Source organism: Ceratotherium simum, chromosome 11 (assembly GCF_057802395.1).
Source record: "Ceratotherium simum simum isolate JZ-2026a chromosome 11, ASM5780239v1, whole genome shotgun sequence".
Taxonomy (NCBI): Eukaryota; Metazoa; Chordata; class Mammalia; order Perissodactyla; family Rhinocerotidae; genus Ceratotherium; species Ceratotherium simum.
Genome location: NC_141910.1, coordinates 12,540,849 through 12,558,000, shown reverse-complemented (window position 1 = coordinate 12,558,000; position 17,152 = coordinate 12,540,849). Strand labels below are relative to the sequence as shown.

The 17,152-nt window shown below is 46.4% G+C and overlaps 2 protein-coding genes across 3 annotated transcripts in view; one reads left to right on the top strand and one right to left on the bottom strand.

The window, feature by feature from the left end:
• MTHFD2 (methylenetetrahydrofolate dehydrogenase (NADP+ dependent) 2, methenyltetrahydrofolate cyclohydrolase) overlaps positions 1–9,779 on the top strand; it is a 51,122-nt gene extending 41,343 nt beyond the window's left edge. The window contains exons 8-9 of one of the 2 annotated variants that reach the window (XR_015553618.1): positions 6,066–6,253; positions 7,254–9,779. Coding sequence is in view for 1 of the 2 variants with exons in the window: in XM_087436551.1 (XP_087292677.1) it covers positions 6,066–6,115 (50 nt within the window). In the remaining variant the exon portion in view is untranslated. Of the gene's footprint in view, positions 1–6,065; positions 7,162–7,253 lie in introns of those variants that run through there. The other variant, XM_087436551.1, reaches the window with a different exon arrangement.
• SLC4A5 (solute carrier family 4 member 5) overlaps positions 1,906–17,152 on the bottom strand; it is a 108,829-nt gene continuing 93,582 nt past the window's right edge. Inside the window, exons 23-28 of the mRNA XM_087436553.1 lie at positions 16,260–16,332; positions 10,591–10,659; positions 9,760–9,933; positions 7,160–7,315; positions 4,320–4,387; positions 1,906–2,439 (exon numbers count right to left, since the gene is read on the bottom strand). Coding sequence (XP_087292679.1) covers positions 2,274–2,439; positions 4,320–4,387; positions 7,160–7,315; positions 9,760–9,933; positions 10,591–10,659; positions 16,260–16,332 — 706 coding nt within the window. The 3' untranslated portion in view covers positions 1,906–2,273. The remainder of the gene's footprint in view (positions 2,440–4,319; positions 4,388–7,159; positions 7,316–9,759; positions 9,934–10,590; positions 10,660–16,259; positions 16,333–17,152) is intronic.

The window sequence follows — 17,152 nt, the reverse complement described above, 5'->3', positions numbered from 1 at the left end:
TGACTCACTGCATGGAGAAGTAACAATATGTCAACCTGTTAAAAGCTGTCGAGGGCCGGCCCCGTGGCTTAGTGGTTAAGTGCACGCGCTCCGCTGCTGGCAGCCCGGGTTCAGATCCCGAGCGCGCACCTACACACCGTTTCTCCGGCCATGCTGAGGCCGAGTCCCACATACAGCAACTAGAGGGATGTGCAACTATGACATACAACTATCTACTGGGGCTTTGGGGGGAAAAGAAATAAAGTTTAAAAGAAAAAAAGCTGTCAAAATTAAAATGTTCATGTATATACAAAATATAAATGACATATAAAGTGAAAATTACAGTGATCAATTTACAACAACAACAAAAATTAACATCATAGTGTTCCAGTTTGTTTGATTAATCCAGCGCATTTACTCCTGACTCCATAACATTTCTACAGTTTAATTTGGACAAAGTGCTATTGGAAATGAGCCAAGTTTTACAAGTGAAATGTTAAAGGTGGATTGTTAGCTCTCGGGATTGGTGCAGATGAGGACAAAGACTTTATCAACTCAGGTGATGGTTCTGGATTATTGAGCAGCTAAGTAATTCTGCTGCACTCAGAAGTGGGAGAGGTTTGGAGCTTTACCTCTTGGCAGTATCCCTTGGAAGGGAGCTCTGCGATTTAATAAACAAACACTTATTGAGAACTTTCTATGGACCAGGCACTGGACTAGGCTGGGGGGGGGGGGGGAGCGGTCACAGAGGCAATTAACCATCCCGGTACTCAAGGGATTAATGATTGTCATCTGTCTTTAAAAAATAGAAAGGAATTAAAGTAGAAGCACCTGCATTTGTTATCTTGAGTAAAGTGATTTACTCAAGACTCAAATCCATAGTTGTTGTGGAGAAGGTGAATGTCAGATGCATTGTGGCTTCAGATACATAGTAGGTATTAAATAAACATGGCTGGCATTTATTAAACATGGATTGAAGATAGATAGACTGATGTTAATTTTGAAGAGGAAAGGGTTTGCTTCATTATTGACAAGTTTTAATCTACCCAACTTGCTTCCAATCATTCCTTTAAAGTACTAGTCTAATGCAAAGTTATATTCTTCCAAAATCTGATGTTAGCTCTGCCTAACATACAATGTTCATGTGAAGGGGAGTTTGACTTCAGGAATCAGGCCATCGAAAACGTGCAGGAAGGACTGACTCGAATGCATAAAGAAATTTGATTCTGGGCATGAAAAACCAGTGATACTCACTTAAAGGATCATTTTGTCAATTTAACATGTGGTTTGAGATTTCACTTTAACAAGAACTATTTTATTTTAAAAATATTTATCCACTCAGATGTGTTGGGTCTGTCAACAGACGTTTGGAACTGGCTTTTCAATCTGGGAAAGCCCTAGCCACAATTCTGTGCTGGAGAAGGTTCATAATGCAAATGGTTCAAACTTTTCATACGACCCTTAGGAAATTGAATGAGATGGAGAGGAAAGATAGGACCTTTCAAGCATTTCTTTCTTTTTTTTTTTTTTGTGAGGAAGATCAGCCCTGAGCTAACATCCATGCTAATCCTTGTCTTTTTGCTGAGGAAGACCGGCTCTGAGCTAACATCTATTGCCAATCCTCCTCCTTTTTTTTTTTTTCCCCAAAGCCCCAGTAGATAGTTGTACGTCATAGTTGCACATCCTTCTAGTTGCTGTATGTGCCACGCGGCCTCAGCGTGGCCGGAGAAGCAGTGCGTCGGTGCGCGCCCAGGATCCGAACCTGGGCCGCCAGTAGTGGAGCGCGCGCAGTTAACCGCTAAGCCACCTGGCCAGCCCTAAGCATTTCTTAACATGCAAAACTGCAAAACAACTTTTCCAAACTTGGTCTATTGAAGTACAAGTATTTTAATAGTTCTTTCAAGATCATCTAGATACTTTAAAATCTAACCTTTAAAAAAAACTGATAATTTATTTTAAATAAAAATTTGACTATTGGCCCCTTAGCTACAGTTTTGGGAGGCAAGCATTTTTTCATTTCAAAAGAAATGTTATAATTTCTATGCTGGACTGCATTTTAAAATAAGGTATAACATTTATCTTTAGTTATTTTCATAGCTACAAAGGGCAGGGGAGAGCTTTGCACATAAGTACTTTTTCATCAACAATCTCCAGTTTTCTATCAAGCGGAATGACTCCCTCTGTTTGGTAAATAAGGAAACAGCCTCAGAGAAGTTAAGGGTCTTGGCCCAGATGCTCACAATGCAGACTTAAACCATGCTGTCACTGCCCTGTCTGGGGGAAGCTGCGTCCCCCTACAGGATGGTCTCGCCGTCAGCTTCTCTTCTGTATCTGTCCGTGTCTGTGTAGTCACGGTCTGACTCCATCTCTATCTTCACCTGTGGCACCATGAACACGGGGCTCTGCGGGCAGTGGAAAGCAGGTGAAGCAGGACAGGAAATTTTGAAGTGCAAGGTGATGCTGAACGAGAAAAAGAAGGGAAGCATGATGTATTTAGTGTTAGGTGTTTTTAATGCTATCCCCCAGAGCAGGGCCGTAATGCAAATAGTTCTGTCTTCCTTTTGAACTCTTAACACATCATGGGAACTAGCAGTATCCTACCTGCTTGGCCTTCAGCTGTACTCTTGACTGGTTTCGCCCTGTTTCAACATATTCGTCACATTGCTGCCAAGTGAACTTTCTGGATCACAAATCTGACTGGTTCCCCACTGTTCAAAGGATAGACTCCAAGCTCCTTAGCCTAGTAAGGCAGGGCCTTCTCTGCTCACACTCCTGTTGCCCTCTAGTTTGACTGCCCCATCCAGACTCCTATTTATTGTTCCCAGACTTTCCAGATAAGACAAATCCCTCCCTTAGACCACTGTCCTTTCTCTTATGTGGCGCCTCGGTTCTCTGCACATGGTGCTGTGTGTCTTTGTCCACATGCCTGTCTTTCTGTATTCCCAGGGATTCAGTATCATGCCCAGTAGATCACAGATGCTTAATCTTCATTAAACTAGACCATGTTGCTGAGCCTTTTTCTTCACAGGAACAGAACCCTGTTATTGAGTGGTCTCTGCTTCCATCTACTTTCATAGAATCGGTACAAACCACCAGTGTAGCTGGGAGGTAATGTGGCCAGTGACCAAATTCTCTACATTTCTAACCGTGTCCCACGCTTCGTGTAATTTAACAGGTTTTTGGAAACGCCTTATCCGGCTCCAAATTCTTTCTCCACTGACTCAAATTGGGGCACATGGAGATTCAATTTAGTGTAGGCTATTTTAAAATGAAAATATATCAGGACAAACAGACTGCTTTTTTCCTAAAATATTTATATACACAGATCAGTGGCACTAAGGGCATAGGAGCCCTGATTGGGGAAGTGGGATGACAATGCAGGCAGAGACGTCTAACTGGGACATGGGACACTCCTGGGCTAGAGTGGCCGTGGGCCCTCTGCTTAGGGAGGCTTGTGCTGGTGATAAGTCTCTCTTCTCATCCTGGCACTGTGATAACAGCTTTGACATAACTCAGAAGATCTGGTACACGTTTCCTAAAATCTAAGTCTGGAGTTGATCTGCCTCTAGACCTGGGATAGCCTGAGCTCTTTCTATTTGACCTAGTGCAGTGATTCCTGTCCAGTTTAGGGCGTGGCGTAGGAGTGGGACTGCCCTGACCATCCTCCCTGGGAATAACTGAGGCAGACTTTCCTGCCTCTGAACTCCTCTTTTCCATTTTTGAGCTGCCCCCCCCCGACCCACCTCTGTTTTCAAACATCAGGTAGTCCCACTTTTTTCACGGGTGGCTCCTCATTAAGAACACCAAGGAATCATTGTTGGCCTGCGGGATCCTGGACCCTGGGCCTTGAACCTTTCTTGCCTTTTCGTATCTCCACTTAATCTCTGATATTTAGTTAGCTCTCCTTGATACCCTTCCTGACCTTTGCTAATTAACCATGCTGTTATTTTATCCCACAGAGTATTAGAGTACCTGGTGTTCTGATCCTTAGAGTTCCTTTATCTTGGCTTTCAGTAATATATACTTAAGTCATGTCTAGTTTTTCTCTCAGGTTGTTTTCTTTTTTTAAAATATTTACTTTCAATTTTCATTCTACTTAGGATTTTGTAATAATTTCCTTTTCTAAAGTTGAATACCTTTGTGTGTTGTAATGTTATTATGTCAGTACGAGGACAGGTATGTTACTTGACAGTAATCAGTCTGTGCCTTTGTCTCCTGCTGGACGAGCAAAGGCCTTGTACTGAGATACTGGCTAGCCTGGAAAACCTAGTTCCTCAACCCTCCCAGCCATTGCTCAGTCTCTTATCTAACACCCAGGGAGTTCACCTCATGGCCATTACCTTTGATCGAGGTCAGAGTCACTGAAGGAAGAATCAGAATGAGTAACTCCAACTGGAAGATCTTTTTCCTGGAAGCAAAATTAAAATGTCAGATGTGGAGCAGGTTTGAGGACTATTCTGGAGAATTTACTCTTTCTCCAGTGCTTCCCTCACCCATTTCTTCTCCTTTCCGTTCTCTAATCCCGTAGCCAATATCGTACATGAGGAATACAGGGGCCTCACAGGGATGGATGGCTTCTGGTTCTGTTATTCCTTTACCTGGAGAGCGCTTAGCCAGGTCACGTGGGTGGAGGCAAGGAGAGGACCAGGGAAGAGAGAAAGGATGATGGAAGGATACAAATGGGAAGGGGGAGGGAGAGTGAGAAACTCAAAAGGAAAAAGTACTTCTGATAGTGAGGGTAATGGGAAGCTCTTCAAGGGCCCTTGAGGGAGCTGGCAGGATCCCTAATCCGGGTCTTTGAGGAAAGTGGCAAGCCCTATATTAGAGCACCGGTGTCGGGACTCAAGTTGGGATCTTTCAGACTATTCCCAGGACAGGCTGTGTTGACTTGAAGACAGGACTGTCCACCAACAGAGAGCTGAGGCTGGGAGGGGTAAAGGCAGCAACAGAATCCCCCTGGATCTTCATAAGCAATGCCTGGTCCCTCCCAGGCAGCTCCCTTTCAGCAGGTGGATTCAGTTTGTGATTCATACAGAACCACAGCCTGACCACTGGCACCTTCACTTCTGACTAATTTATAATGCAAATACTATGCTACTTCTCTAAAGGGGACAACTCAGCTTGGATTTGAGCTTTCAATTGTTTCAACAGCCAATGGAAAACATGGAGGCTCAGCGAGTCATGTTTGGATCAATGTGGTCTGAAACAATGCAAGAGAGGGCCAGGTGGTGCCACGGCCATCTAGGGGCACCAGGGGAAAGGAAGGAAGGAGGAGTTTTGCCTAAACTAAAATGGAGATTCACCACTGGAGTCTGCAGGGTTTGATTTGGGGTTTCCATCTGCTTGGAGTCCCAATTCTCATGGCCCAGTTCTTTGAACTCTGCCCAGCACAGGAGTCCTCTAGCATCTAAGACCATTAGATTCCCCAAGTTAAAGACGGAAGTTCCTCAAGGAAGAGGTAGAGAGTTAGTAGTAAGTAGGAAGGGAGAGACACCGTGTGTTTTACTTACTGGCAATGCAGTGGATACTGTTTTGGGGATCTGATTGGACACTTTCCATGGGAATCTTTACAACTGAGGGAGGAGGGAACTGGGGCTGGAGAGAAACAGTGGGAAAAGCTGATAAACACACCAATACAACAGCGTTGGCTTTCTTGCCAAGGCGGAAAATACAAGCATGTACAGTGTGCAAATTACCATCCTCTTCACATCCAGACCAAACAAACGGGTGCTGCAAATACCCTGGGGCCCATGAGGGGCATCACACAATTAGCCTGCTGTCCTGGATGGGACGGAACTCCTCCAGGAACATCACTCATCAGAACAGCTTCCACTGACATGGTAACCAGTCACTTGGGAGGGAACCTCACACAGTAGTTGCGTTACTGTAATGACGTGTGCAAAATGAATTTGTGTAAATTGAATCCTGTTTTTCCATTGAATATATCATATCCAGAGACGCTTTTTCCCAGCCCTAGAATAGTTCCTGGCACGTGGTAGCCACTCAAATATTTATTGAATGAATCAATTAAAGAGTCTGTATTTGTCTTTAAAAAGCACTTAGACTCTCAGTTTCTTTGTTCTCAGAACCTACCTTTGCAAATCATCTAAATCATCAACGAAAAACACGTGAATGAGTGCTGGGCTGCTTCCCTTCCTGGAGGAGGACAATAATTAAGGACCAGGGGAGTTATGGTCTGTCACTACCATCAGAAGATAGTTTAATTGCCACCAGTCACATGGATCTGCCTCTGAACAGCTTTCATCTGCAAAAGGTGAGATCACTAGGAGAACAGTTCAAGAATGATGCAGGAATGTGGGTTCGGGTCAAATGGGGAGAATGGGACCAGGCACAGTGTTAGGAGATGGCAGGGGCAGCTTATTACATGGGAAATGATCAGATTCAAAGTTAGGAACGGTTTTCTTAATTCCGTCTTAGACATTTATATGTCTATCTTGGGTGAGTCACTTCCCTTTTGGGGGACAGTTTCATCATCTGTAATGATCACTTGAAATAGACAATCTTTCTGCCTAACATTTTTTGATTTACCTATAAGTTCTGGACTGGCTTCTTGTCTGTTGACTCCCTGAGTGTTTGGGGGTGAAATGGGGAGGAAGCATGGAAGAAGAGAGGGGTAGATGGGGCAACCCAGTGGTCCCGACACCTGGGGAATGTAGCCACTCTCCTTTCAGGAGGACATGTGCCTCTTCCTCCCCAGTACCCTAGGGCAGGCCCAAGCAAACCTTGTCCCCATCCTCCCACCGGTCCAGCAGTCTAGTCTACTAATGAGCTTCCATCAGACCCCTCCCCGCCGGGCCTGCTCCATTCCTTGGAGGTCAGTCCTCCTGCAAACCTCTTTCACGATGGAGCCGAGTCTTCTTTCCTGTTCCCTCAGGGCCCTGCACTGCTGTTAATAATGTCCCTGAGAGCCCACAAGAATGGGAAAGAGCAGGTGTGGCCAACCAACCTTTCCCTGGGTGGGGGGCTCATTCCCTCTGGCCCACCCTGAGGATATTCACATAAACAGACGAGCTTTCAGCACCCCAGCGCAAGACCAGGAGAAGCCTCAGCTCATCCTGGACCCGGCCACCTGAGGAGCCACCCCCTCCCTGGCCCTGGCAGAAGTGGAGGGAGGGTCTCTTGATCTCTCCCCTTAGCCCAGGCCTCACGTCCTCCCCACCTCTTCGTCACTGTCCTCATGGGCCCCTTTCCTTCTCTTCTTCTTCTTATCTGTCTCCTTTTTCTCCTTCTCTGGGAGGATATTGTCAATCCAGGCCAGATCATGCTGAGAGAAGATGAGGTCCAGCAGCCTTCGGACGATGATGAGGCCCAGGATCTGTGGTGAGAGTTCAGAGAAAACCCTGGGCTCAAGGCCCCAAACTCAGGCAGTTTTTCTCTCTCAGTCAGCTGTGTTTAGGGACTTTTCCTGCTCAGTGTCTCTGAAGCCATCTCAAAGCTCCCACAAACCAGTATCTACCTCCCACCCACTTTGGCTCTTCTCGTCTGGCCTTTCCTCAGTTGAGGGACAATGCCTACCAGTGACTCAGACGTTCAGAGCCTGCACTGCAAGAGCTGAGGCGGGGAGCCAGATGGAGATCATGGCTGGAGAACTACAGTCATTCTTTAAATCAGTGGTTCTCAAACTTGAGCTTAGTGGGCTGTTAATACACTGCAGGGTGCTGGCTGAGTTTCTGATTCAGCAGGTCTGGGGTGGGCCTGAGAACCTGCATCTCTAACAAGTTTCCCAGGAGACGTTGATGCTGCTGGTTTGGGGATCACACTCTGAGACCAACTCCCCGTCTGCCCCCATTTCTGAGAGCTGCCAATCCTTCTGCTAACAAAAACTGAATAAAGTATACTGGGATATCTGGAATTTCTAAAGGAAAGTCTAGAAAATTTGGTTGTGTTCAGGATAAACAAAGGGAAAAACATGTGCTCTTTGGGGAAGATTAAACACTGTCCTTTTAATAAACTCATGGGTCCAGGGTAGCTAGTGATAAATATTGTCCTTTCCCCACCAAGAGCTGGCCACTAAATGAGGTCAGGGAGAAGACCGCCAGCTGGATAAACACTGGTCCCTCGCTGACACTGCGTCTTGACACTACAAGCAGCGCTCAGGAGTTGGACAGACCTGGGCTTTAAAATTCCTGGCTCTGAAAACAGATTAGTGGGTGCTGGGGGCAGGGGTTGTCTACAGAGGGACAGCACGAGGGAGTTTCAGGGGTGATGGCACTGTCCTTTATCGTGACTATGATGGTGGAATCACTCCTCTGCATTTGTCATGACTTAGAACCACAGAATGAATTTTACTGCATGTAAATCAAAAAAAAAAAAAAAGCAATAGGGGAGGGTCTGGATCTTGGCTCTGCTCCTTCCTGGTTGTGTGACTTGAGTCCCTTACACATGCTCTCTGAGCCTCAGTTTTCTCATCTGTAAGATGGGGTTACTAGTGTACTTCAGGGCTGGTGTGGACCCAACACAACAGCACTTAGTACAGGCTTTTTTTTTTTTCCACTGAGGAAGATTTGCCCTGAGCTAATACCTGTGTCAGTCTTCCTCTATTTTGTATGTGGGTCGCCACCACGGCATGGCCACTGACGAGTGGTATAGATCCGTGCCTGGGAACCGAACCTGGGCTGCTGAAGCAGAGCGCACTGAACTTAACCACTAGGCCACGGGGCCAGCCCCAGTACAGGCTTTTTAATGGCACCTATTACTGTCCTTTCACCTCTGAGCCCCATGAGGGCACTGCTGGGTGGGTCCATTTCCCTTTCCCTGGAATGGTGGTTCTCAAGCTTGGCCGCACATATGTGCTCACCTGTAGATGTACTGCAAATACCAATGCCTGGGTTTCTCCAGGAGATTCTGATTTAATTGATCTGGGGTGAGGCCTGGGCACATGTAATTTTAAAAAGCTCCCAAGTGACTCTAATGAGCAGCCGCGGTCAAGAATCACTGACTTCGAGCCCTCCCAAGAGGGCACATTTCAAGCCCTACCTCCCTGTCCTCACTTTGGCCCCTAATCCAGCCCCGCAGGCTTGGGGTCCCCCCAGGCCTTTCCCCAAGCATTAGCCCACAGGCTCCAGTCCCCTCTGCCACACCCCCAGCAGGGCCTGGGGCCAGTTCCCTCTGCTGGGGTCATCAAGGGCCAGATGCAACATGTTGGCTTTTCTTCTTTTCAGTTTTTATTTTGGAATAATTTCAAACTTACATAAAATTTCAAGAATAGTCAAAGAACTGCCATATATTTTCCCCAGCTTCACCAAATGTCACCTTAATGACATTGGACTTTGCAGTTCTTAATCTCTGATTCTAGTTCTCTCCCCACTGCCCCCATTTATCTTTTCAAATTCAGTTATTTTGAACGGTGAAAAGATTTATAGTTAGTAATGACCTAGTTCTGCGCTTAGTTTGAATTCTGGCAGTGGGCAACACAGTCTCCTTGTGGAATTTGCCCAGCTCCCCCACCCCGCCCCAGAGCCAGGAGGGTGTGTGGCTTCCATGTTCTCGCTGAGCTGCCCCAACCTAAGCTGGGTGCGGGTGGGCGTATGGGCTGTCACCGCTGCACCTGCCCACCGCACACATTCTTCCCCCTCCCTCCTCTCCATTTCCCCTGCTCCACCTGGCCTGGGTTCACAACCTGAATCTTGGTCTGTGCCTGCCTCTGTGACCGCGAGAGAGTCAGGCCATCTGGGAGGAGAAGGCAAGGGCGGACCTCCCGGTGGACACCTGCCTAGGCCTCATCCGGCCAGCAGGAGGGGGAGCCTGCGCCCACCTTACCATGACGGGAAAGATGATGGCGGCCACGGTGGACTTGAGGATCCAGAGCACCACCAGGCAGAGTATCTGCACCAGGGTGAAGAGGTGGATCCGGCGCAGCGGCACGTGCCGCAGGAAGGCGTGGTCTGGCTGGTGCTTGGCCGGCATCAGGAAGAGCTTGCAGCGATCCCAGAACTGGTGAGGACAGCACAAAGCTCAGCCAGGCTGTGGGGACCCGGGTGGGCCTGCGGGGCACTTGGGACAGGGAGCGGGTACCCCAGCGGGGTCCCATAGAGGGGAGCCCCTGATCCAGCCTTTAGGACGCACAGGAGGGGGACTAGAGGTCCAGGAGGACATCCAGGGATATCTGAGGGGAGGGGGCCTGAGCCCTGGGTGAAGGGGACAGCCCTGGAGCTGGCTCCCAATGAACACTGTCCACATTCAAGGAAAATGCAACTTGAGTGCAACACAAACTACCCAAGCCATCTGGTGTATCGTGGTAAATAAAGAACAAAACAAAACAAAATGTTTTCTTCTGAGAGAGTTGCCTTAGAAAAGGGAGAGATGTAGTGAAATGCTCACTGGAGTCAGCCTGATGTGGGTTTTGAATTTTGAGCCTGTTTCCTCATCTTTAAAATGGGTATCAGAGGACTTAGCTATATAGATTAAATTATATAACACCTATAAAGCACCTAGTAGTTATTTTACTTGGCACATAGTAAATGGTGGTATCATTGTTACTACTATTCTTTCACTGACCTGGGAGAGCAAGCACTTGGGGTCTTGGTGACATGGAGCCAGACGTGGAGCGCTGACCCCCACCAGATCAGCCTGGGGAGGGGAGAGCCTTACCTGGATGCCATTCAGGGAAGCCACGCCCATGTAGAGGAAGACTCCATACAGCACTGGCAGGGGGATGTACTGAAATGAGAAGAGAGGGAAGCAGAACTTTGGACTAGGCTCTGGCAGTGGCAGGCTGTTGGCTGCCCTGCTCTGGATGACAGTGTCTGCCAAGTCACAGAGGCAGCCTGGCCTGCCTCAGCTGTCCCCAAGTGGTAAAGGAGCTGGATGCTTGGAGGAACTGAGGGTCTGAGAGCAGATCTGGAGCCAGTGTGCCAGCAGGGTGGGAGATGAAGGTCACTGGGGCTCTCCTGACCCTTCTCTAGCTGGGTGGCTAGCCCAGTGTGAAGCTGCTCTCCCAGCCTGGTAGCCCCTTCTGGCCCTGCAGAAGCCAAGTGGTCTAGCTGAAGACATACTTTCTGGAACATGGGAAAGCTCCACAGACTTCTACCTGCTCATTCCTGCCAGCGCTTTCCCACCTCCAGCGCCAGCTGAGGGCCCCCCAAAGCTGCATGGCTCAGCTCGCAGGGGCTGAGGACTTTTAGTGAGCTGACTTACATCAGCCGGGAGTACTTGCTGATTAACAACAGTCATGCCTCGTACACAATCAGATAGAAAGAAGGAAAACTGAAGTGTATAAACTAACCACCATTAATTGCCAACTAACCACTAATGGTCTGGTGGGTATCTTTCCTTTCCATCACGCTAACAGGTAGTGTGTTTGCTTTTTCAAAAATGGGATTGGATCATCCACACTGTCTTGCAATCATCATTATGACTCTTTAGAAGTCTTTCGAGGTAGTTCTCCTTTGTCGTCTAAGCTACGTTTCTGCTTCTTTCATCCTCCCCTTTAGCTGACCTGCGGGTCACACTGTGAACAAGGCTGCCCTGCCTCGCTCCCAGGGCTGTCGTGCTGGAAGTCTTGGGAGAACACAAAGTACTCTGCCCAACTTTTAGACGCCATTGAAGAATGTCAATAAATCCAACCAATAAATAACCTCTCTTTTAAAATAAATTAGACTGTGTTCATTTTTTTAACACAAAGCATGATTTGGACCCATGTGCTGTAAACCTCAATCCAAGACATTGGAACTTAAAGAAAGGAAATACGGGGTCATTGTGTCATTCCATTTGTACATGACTTACGAGATTTTTGCCTGATTATGAAACAAGATAAAATCGTTCTGAAAGGGTGGGAGCAATTGAGAGAGAAATAAAATCTTAAATAAAAGACTTAGCTATTATAGGTAATAACACAAATTTAAGATAGCTTAAAACTTCCCTTTCGTTCTAATGAGTGTGAAAACCATATCAACCAGGAGAACTGGGCTAAATCTTAGCTAATTTTAGTTACCAGTGACTGATATTCAAGTCACCTCATTATCAAGCCTAGGAAATTGTCTCCAGTCCTGTCATTTACAGGCTCAAGGAGCTTTCTCAGAAAATCCCAGAGGCCCATGACATCACACTCTGACTAGTGATGGGGCTGTGATCTCAAATTCTAGATAAACCAGCACAAATCTTCCTTGGATCCCCAGGGAAAGACCCTTTTCAAATATTAATGACACAGTAAAATGGCAAAAAGTTGCCTCTAGTGTCAGCTTTATACCACCTGTTAAGCAGTCAACAACGACCACAGTCCCATAGACGTAGGGACACCACGGCCTTCCTATATAATTTGAGGCTGAGACTGTGAGAACAACATGGAGCCCAGAGCGGGAGCTTCTGACATGGTCAAGAGTTCCTTTGAGGCAGAATGCAGAAATCCACAGTCCTGACGAGCTGTGGCAAGATACGAGCAACAAAGGAAACAAAACAAAAAACCTTCGGGGCTTGGGATGGACTGAGAATCTGCAGAGCTGAGTGTGTAAGTCATTTATGCTGCCCATCACGTACATGCCCACTTCGTCCCCCAGTGCCCTCATTTGGCAGGATAACCAAAGATTTGCAAACTGGTGATGGAAGGACTGAAGATTATCACTGATCCTCTAACAATAAACACCACTGTCTAATATTGGTTCAACCATCCATTGATACAAGGGGGTGGAATTTTGTTCCTTGCTGCTCGAAGTGTGGTCGTTGGACCAGCATCACTGGCATCACTTGTGAGTTTGTTAAGAATGCAGAATTTTGAGCCCTACCAGTCCTACTGAATCAGTATCTTCAGTTAACAAGATTCCCAGGTGATTTTTATACACATTAAAATTTGAGAAGCCCTGGAACAGAACTCTACTGGAGGAACTGGTACAAAAACAGATGTAGTTAATAACTGATATAGAAACACTAATAAAAATAGAAACATTAGTAACTAGGATCTAGTTTGCACCCTCTAAAATTTGTAGCATCAGGGGGACCTCTCCTCTCTTGGCTACATAAACAAGAATTAAAAATTTCAACTGAAGTATGGTCTTGGGTAGACAGCTCTCCAGTGTAAGTTCTCTATGAGTCTAGTACTCAGCCATGCCTAATTTGACAGACATGGACACACTTACAGTTGCAAAATGTTAAGTTTTATGGAAAATTTTCTTGATTGGAAATAAATGCTGGGATTAAATCTAGGACCTCAGATCTGGATTAAGTTACATTTTTCTTGAACTGGCAATACAAAATCTTTCTTCTTTAACCTCAAATCAATCTAGTATTTAGTACTGGGGTCAGCTAGTGATAATGCTTTAATTGCTTAACTAACAATTTTGAAAGTCTACCTCTTTTTGTTTTCATTAGAAGTTATTTTATTTTGCTTGGTTAACATGGAAGAGACTTGGGCCGGCCCCGTGGCTTGGTGGTTAAGTGCGCGCGCTCCGTTACTGGAGGCCCTGGTTCGGATCCCAGGCGCGCACCAACGCACCGCTTCTCCGGCCATGCTGAGGCCGTGTCCCACATACAGCAACTAGAAGGAGGTGCAACTATGACGTACAACTATCTACTGGGGGGCTTTGGGGGGAAAAAAAAAAGGAGGAGGATTGGCAATGGATGTTAGCTCAGAGGCAGTCTTCCTCAGCAAAAAAGAGGAGGATTAGCAAGGATGTTAGCTCAGGGCTGATCTTCCTCACAAAAAAAAAAAAAAAGATGGAAGAGACTTGAACAGGATAGTTGTTGGGTTGTGCTGGGGAAGGTTTGCCTCAGACACTCTTGATCTCTCATTCCCAGGAGCAGTTTAGGGTGGAATCAGTCTCTGAAGAAGTGGGTGCAAAGTTGTTGACTTCCCCTGAAAACCTATCTTTACAAAAAGGTATGTATCTTGATATACAGTCATCCGTCTCATAACGACATTTTGGTCAGTGATGGACCACATATATGACGGTGGTCCCATAAGATTAGTACCACATAGCCTATGTGTGTAATAGGCTGTACCATCTAGGTTTGTGTAAGTACATTCTGTGATGTTCGCACAACGATGGAATCAGCTAACAGTGCATTTCTCAGATTGTATCTGAGAATGCCACTTAAGCCACGCATGACTGTAATCAAATCAGAAATCCTAAATCTTATGATCAATAAAAATCTAAATATGTCTTTACTGCTATAAAGTTTATCAAATAGGTTAACTGGTGGTTAAATACTATATTTTTCCGCTCTTATTGTTAAAGAACATGGGCAGGATTTTTGAAATCCTTTTGTGATTGAATGCAAAGACAATATGAGAGCATTTGGAGCCATGTGGACCCATGAAAACATTTCTATGACGGCCAGAGTAATAATTAACATTTCCCCATATCTGACATGTTACCCTCTATATAGAGCCCATTTATTTTTATAAGATGCATAAATTAATACAGAAATACAGTCCACAGCTTGGAAAAGTTACAACATTTGAGCCAAGAATTGCAGCCGAAAGGAATTTCCATTACCGCTTAAAATAGAAAACTACTACAAATCACCCAAGAATGAGCAATGTGACCATACATCATTTAAAGGATGACCATCAAAGGTTTTGGCAATGTCAACTCTTGTGCACAGAAGTATTTTCATTTCAATTATTTTGAGTATATGCTGTGGGCATGCTATTTATATTAAGAAGATAGACAATATTAGTGCAAAACAAAAATTTACTAACATCAGATATGTCAAACATGAGTGCAAAAGCCTAGAAAATTTATACTCAGAATAAATGTGTCCATAGGATAATTGATCACATTGTAAATGGAACAAAAGGAGGGGAACTGTAGTGGAATTTTCTAACTGCTTTGTGTTCTATTCAAATACGACTAAGAGCTGGTGTGAGGTGACTAAATCGCTGAACTCACTCAACAGCGGGGGCAGCATGCCTAGCATTGCCCGGGGTCTGCTTCTCTCTCACAGGGGCGGGGACACCAACATCTGCAAAGTGTTCATGGGAACTTTTGGCCCCTAAAGTACAAGGTTCTTGGATTGGAGCTTTTTTATGCAAATGCTTGTCTATTAAACAGTATCAGGACTGACATGCACAATGGTTCTTTGGAACCCTCTCCACAAAAGTAAATATTTCCTGGCCATTTAAAATACACTTTTAAATAAACAAAATGCCTGACCACCTGTATGTAACCTGTTTCCTGTACAATAGAAACATCCCTTAAAAAAATACCTGACCTCAAACCTACTATCTTGTTGTGCCCAGCACCAGTTCTCAAGCCAGAAATATTTCCCATTCTAAACAAATCAGTTAAGATCATGGTTCTTTAGTCTCTCTTTTTTACAAAGTCTCCCCTGAATGAGCTGTTTTGAGATATTCAAAAAGGGAAAATATCGCAAAAGATTGGGGTAACTACCAAGGAAGCTTAATTCCAGAAAGGAAAGTCTTTCATAGGCATTGATTAAAGGGAAGGGCTATTGATTGGTGTATGGGCTCAACTGTCCCTCCAAATTCATGTGTTGAAGTCCTAGCCCCCAGTACATCAGGATGTGACTGAATTTGGAGATTGGATCTTTAAAGAGGTGACTAAGGTAAAATGAGGTCCCATGGGTAGAACCTTATCCAATATGACTGGTGTCCTTATAAGAAGAGGGGGTTAGGACACAGATGGGCATACACAGAGGAAAGACCATGTGAGGACTGAGTAAGAAGGTGCCATCCACAAGCCAAGCAGACAGGCCTTGGAGGAAACCAAACCTGCCAACACCATGATCTTGGACTTCCAGCCTCCAGACCTGTGAGAAAATAAATGTCTGTTGTTTAAGCCACCCAATCTGTGGTACTTCATTATGGCAGCCCAAGCAGACTAATAGAACAGGTGAGCGGCTGGAATGGAGAGACCATTCTGGGGACGCATGCTCTGAAGGTACTCCCATTTGATTTCATCTCTTCTAGCTGGTTTGGAGGGACATGAGGAAGAGGAGCTTCAGACTGTGGGAAAAAGTCACTGTATGCCCAACACATGCAAGATGGAGGGGCAGAGAACAGTCCCCGAGAGCAGCTATAGAAGATAGAAGGATAGAACTTGGCAGAACTTTCTGAGGGAAGAGTGTCCTCCAGAAAGGTGAGGGTGGGCCCTGGGAAGGATGGGAAAGAGCAGTGAGGATTGCCTGGTGCTTATAATAAACGATGCAATGTTCCAGAAAACAATGCTGACGACGAAACATCTCTTTGGCCTAATAGGATCCTGCCTTTTTAGAAGCCATGTGGGGACCTTCTCCCCACCTCTGAGGCATCAGGCCAATGCTTTCTCAGGCAGATGGGGCCCTGGTGGAGGGTGCAGTCTCACCTTCAGGATGGGAGCCAGGAAGACGGAGATCCCCGTCAGGATGAAGACGATGGTGCCGGTCACTCTCTGCTCCCTGGCAGAGAAGAACTCACAGTCAGAGTGGCCTGGGAGATGCTCCTTGGCCAGTCCAGCCCTCTGGCTCTCTGTGGGCACCTGAAGGTTGTACCCAAGGCCCTGGCCTCTACCTTGCTCCTCATTCCAGAGAGTAAGCCCGCTGCCCAAGGCCCAGCTAACCGGCACATGGGAATAGAGGGAGCTCCGACCAGGGAGAGGGTCTTTTACAGGGGCATTCAGGAACTTGTCCAGTGCAGTGGCTAATAGAGTGCTTGAGCCAGACCACCTTGGGTGTGGCTCTGCCACTTACTAGTTGTGTGTCATCAGGCAAGGCCCTAAATGTCTTCAGCCTCAGTAAAATGGAGACAATGGCACCTACCTTGGGGGTTGTTGTGAGGATGAAATGGGATATAAAGTGTTTATTATCCCTGCCCTTTGATTATTATTGATCTTATTCGATCCCACATCTGTGGGGCATGACTCATGAGGATTCAGGGGAAGGGGACCTGGCTGCTGGAGGAGGGCAGGTGTGTTTTCCCGAGCACCCAGGTACAACTGGGGGCTCCAGGGCAGATGGCTCAGACCCACCCATCTGGGGCTCAGGGGTCCAGGAGGGGACACTGCCCTGACCAGAGAAGCCTCACTCAGGGCAGGCTGGGCAGGCCAGGTATCCGAGGCAGTGGGGAGAAGCTCTTAGAACAGCCACTTATGAGAATGCCAGTGTCTGGTGGGGGCTCACCCCGGAGGCCCTGAGAGGTGGAAGATAAGCTTCCCTGCCTGAACCAGGTCAGGGACCTGACATGGGGCATGAGAGGAGGGGCAAGTGAAGGAACAGTGGT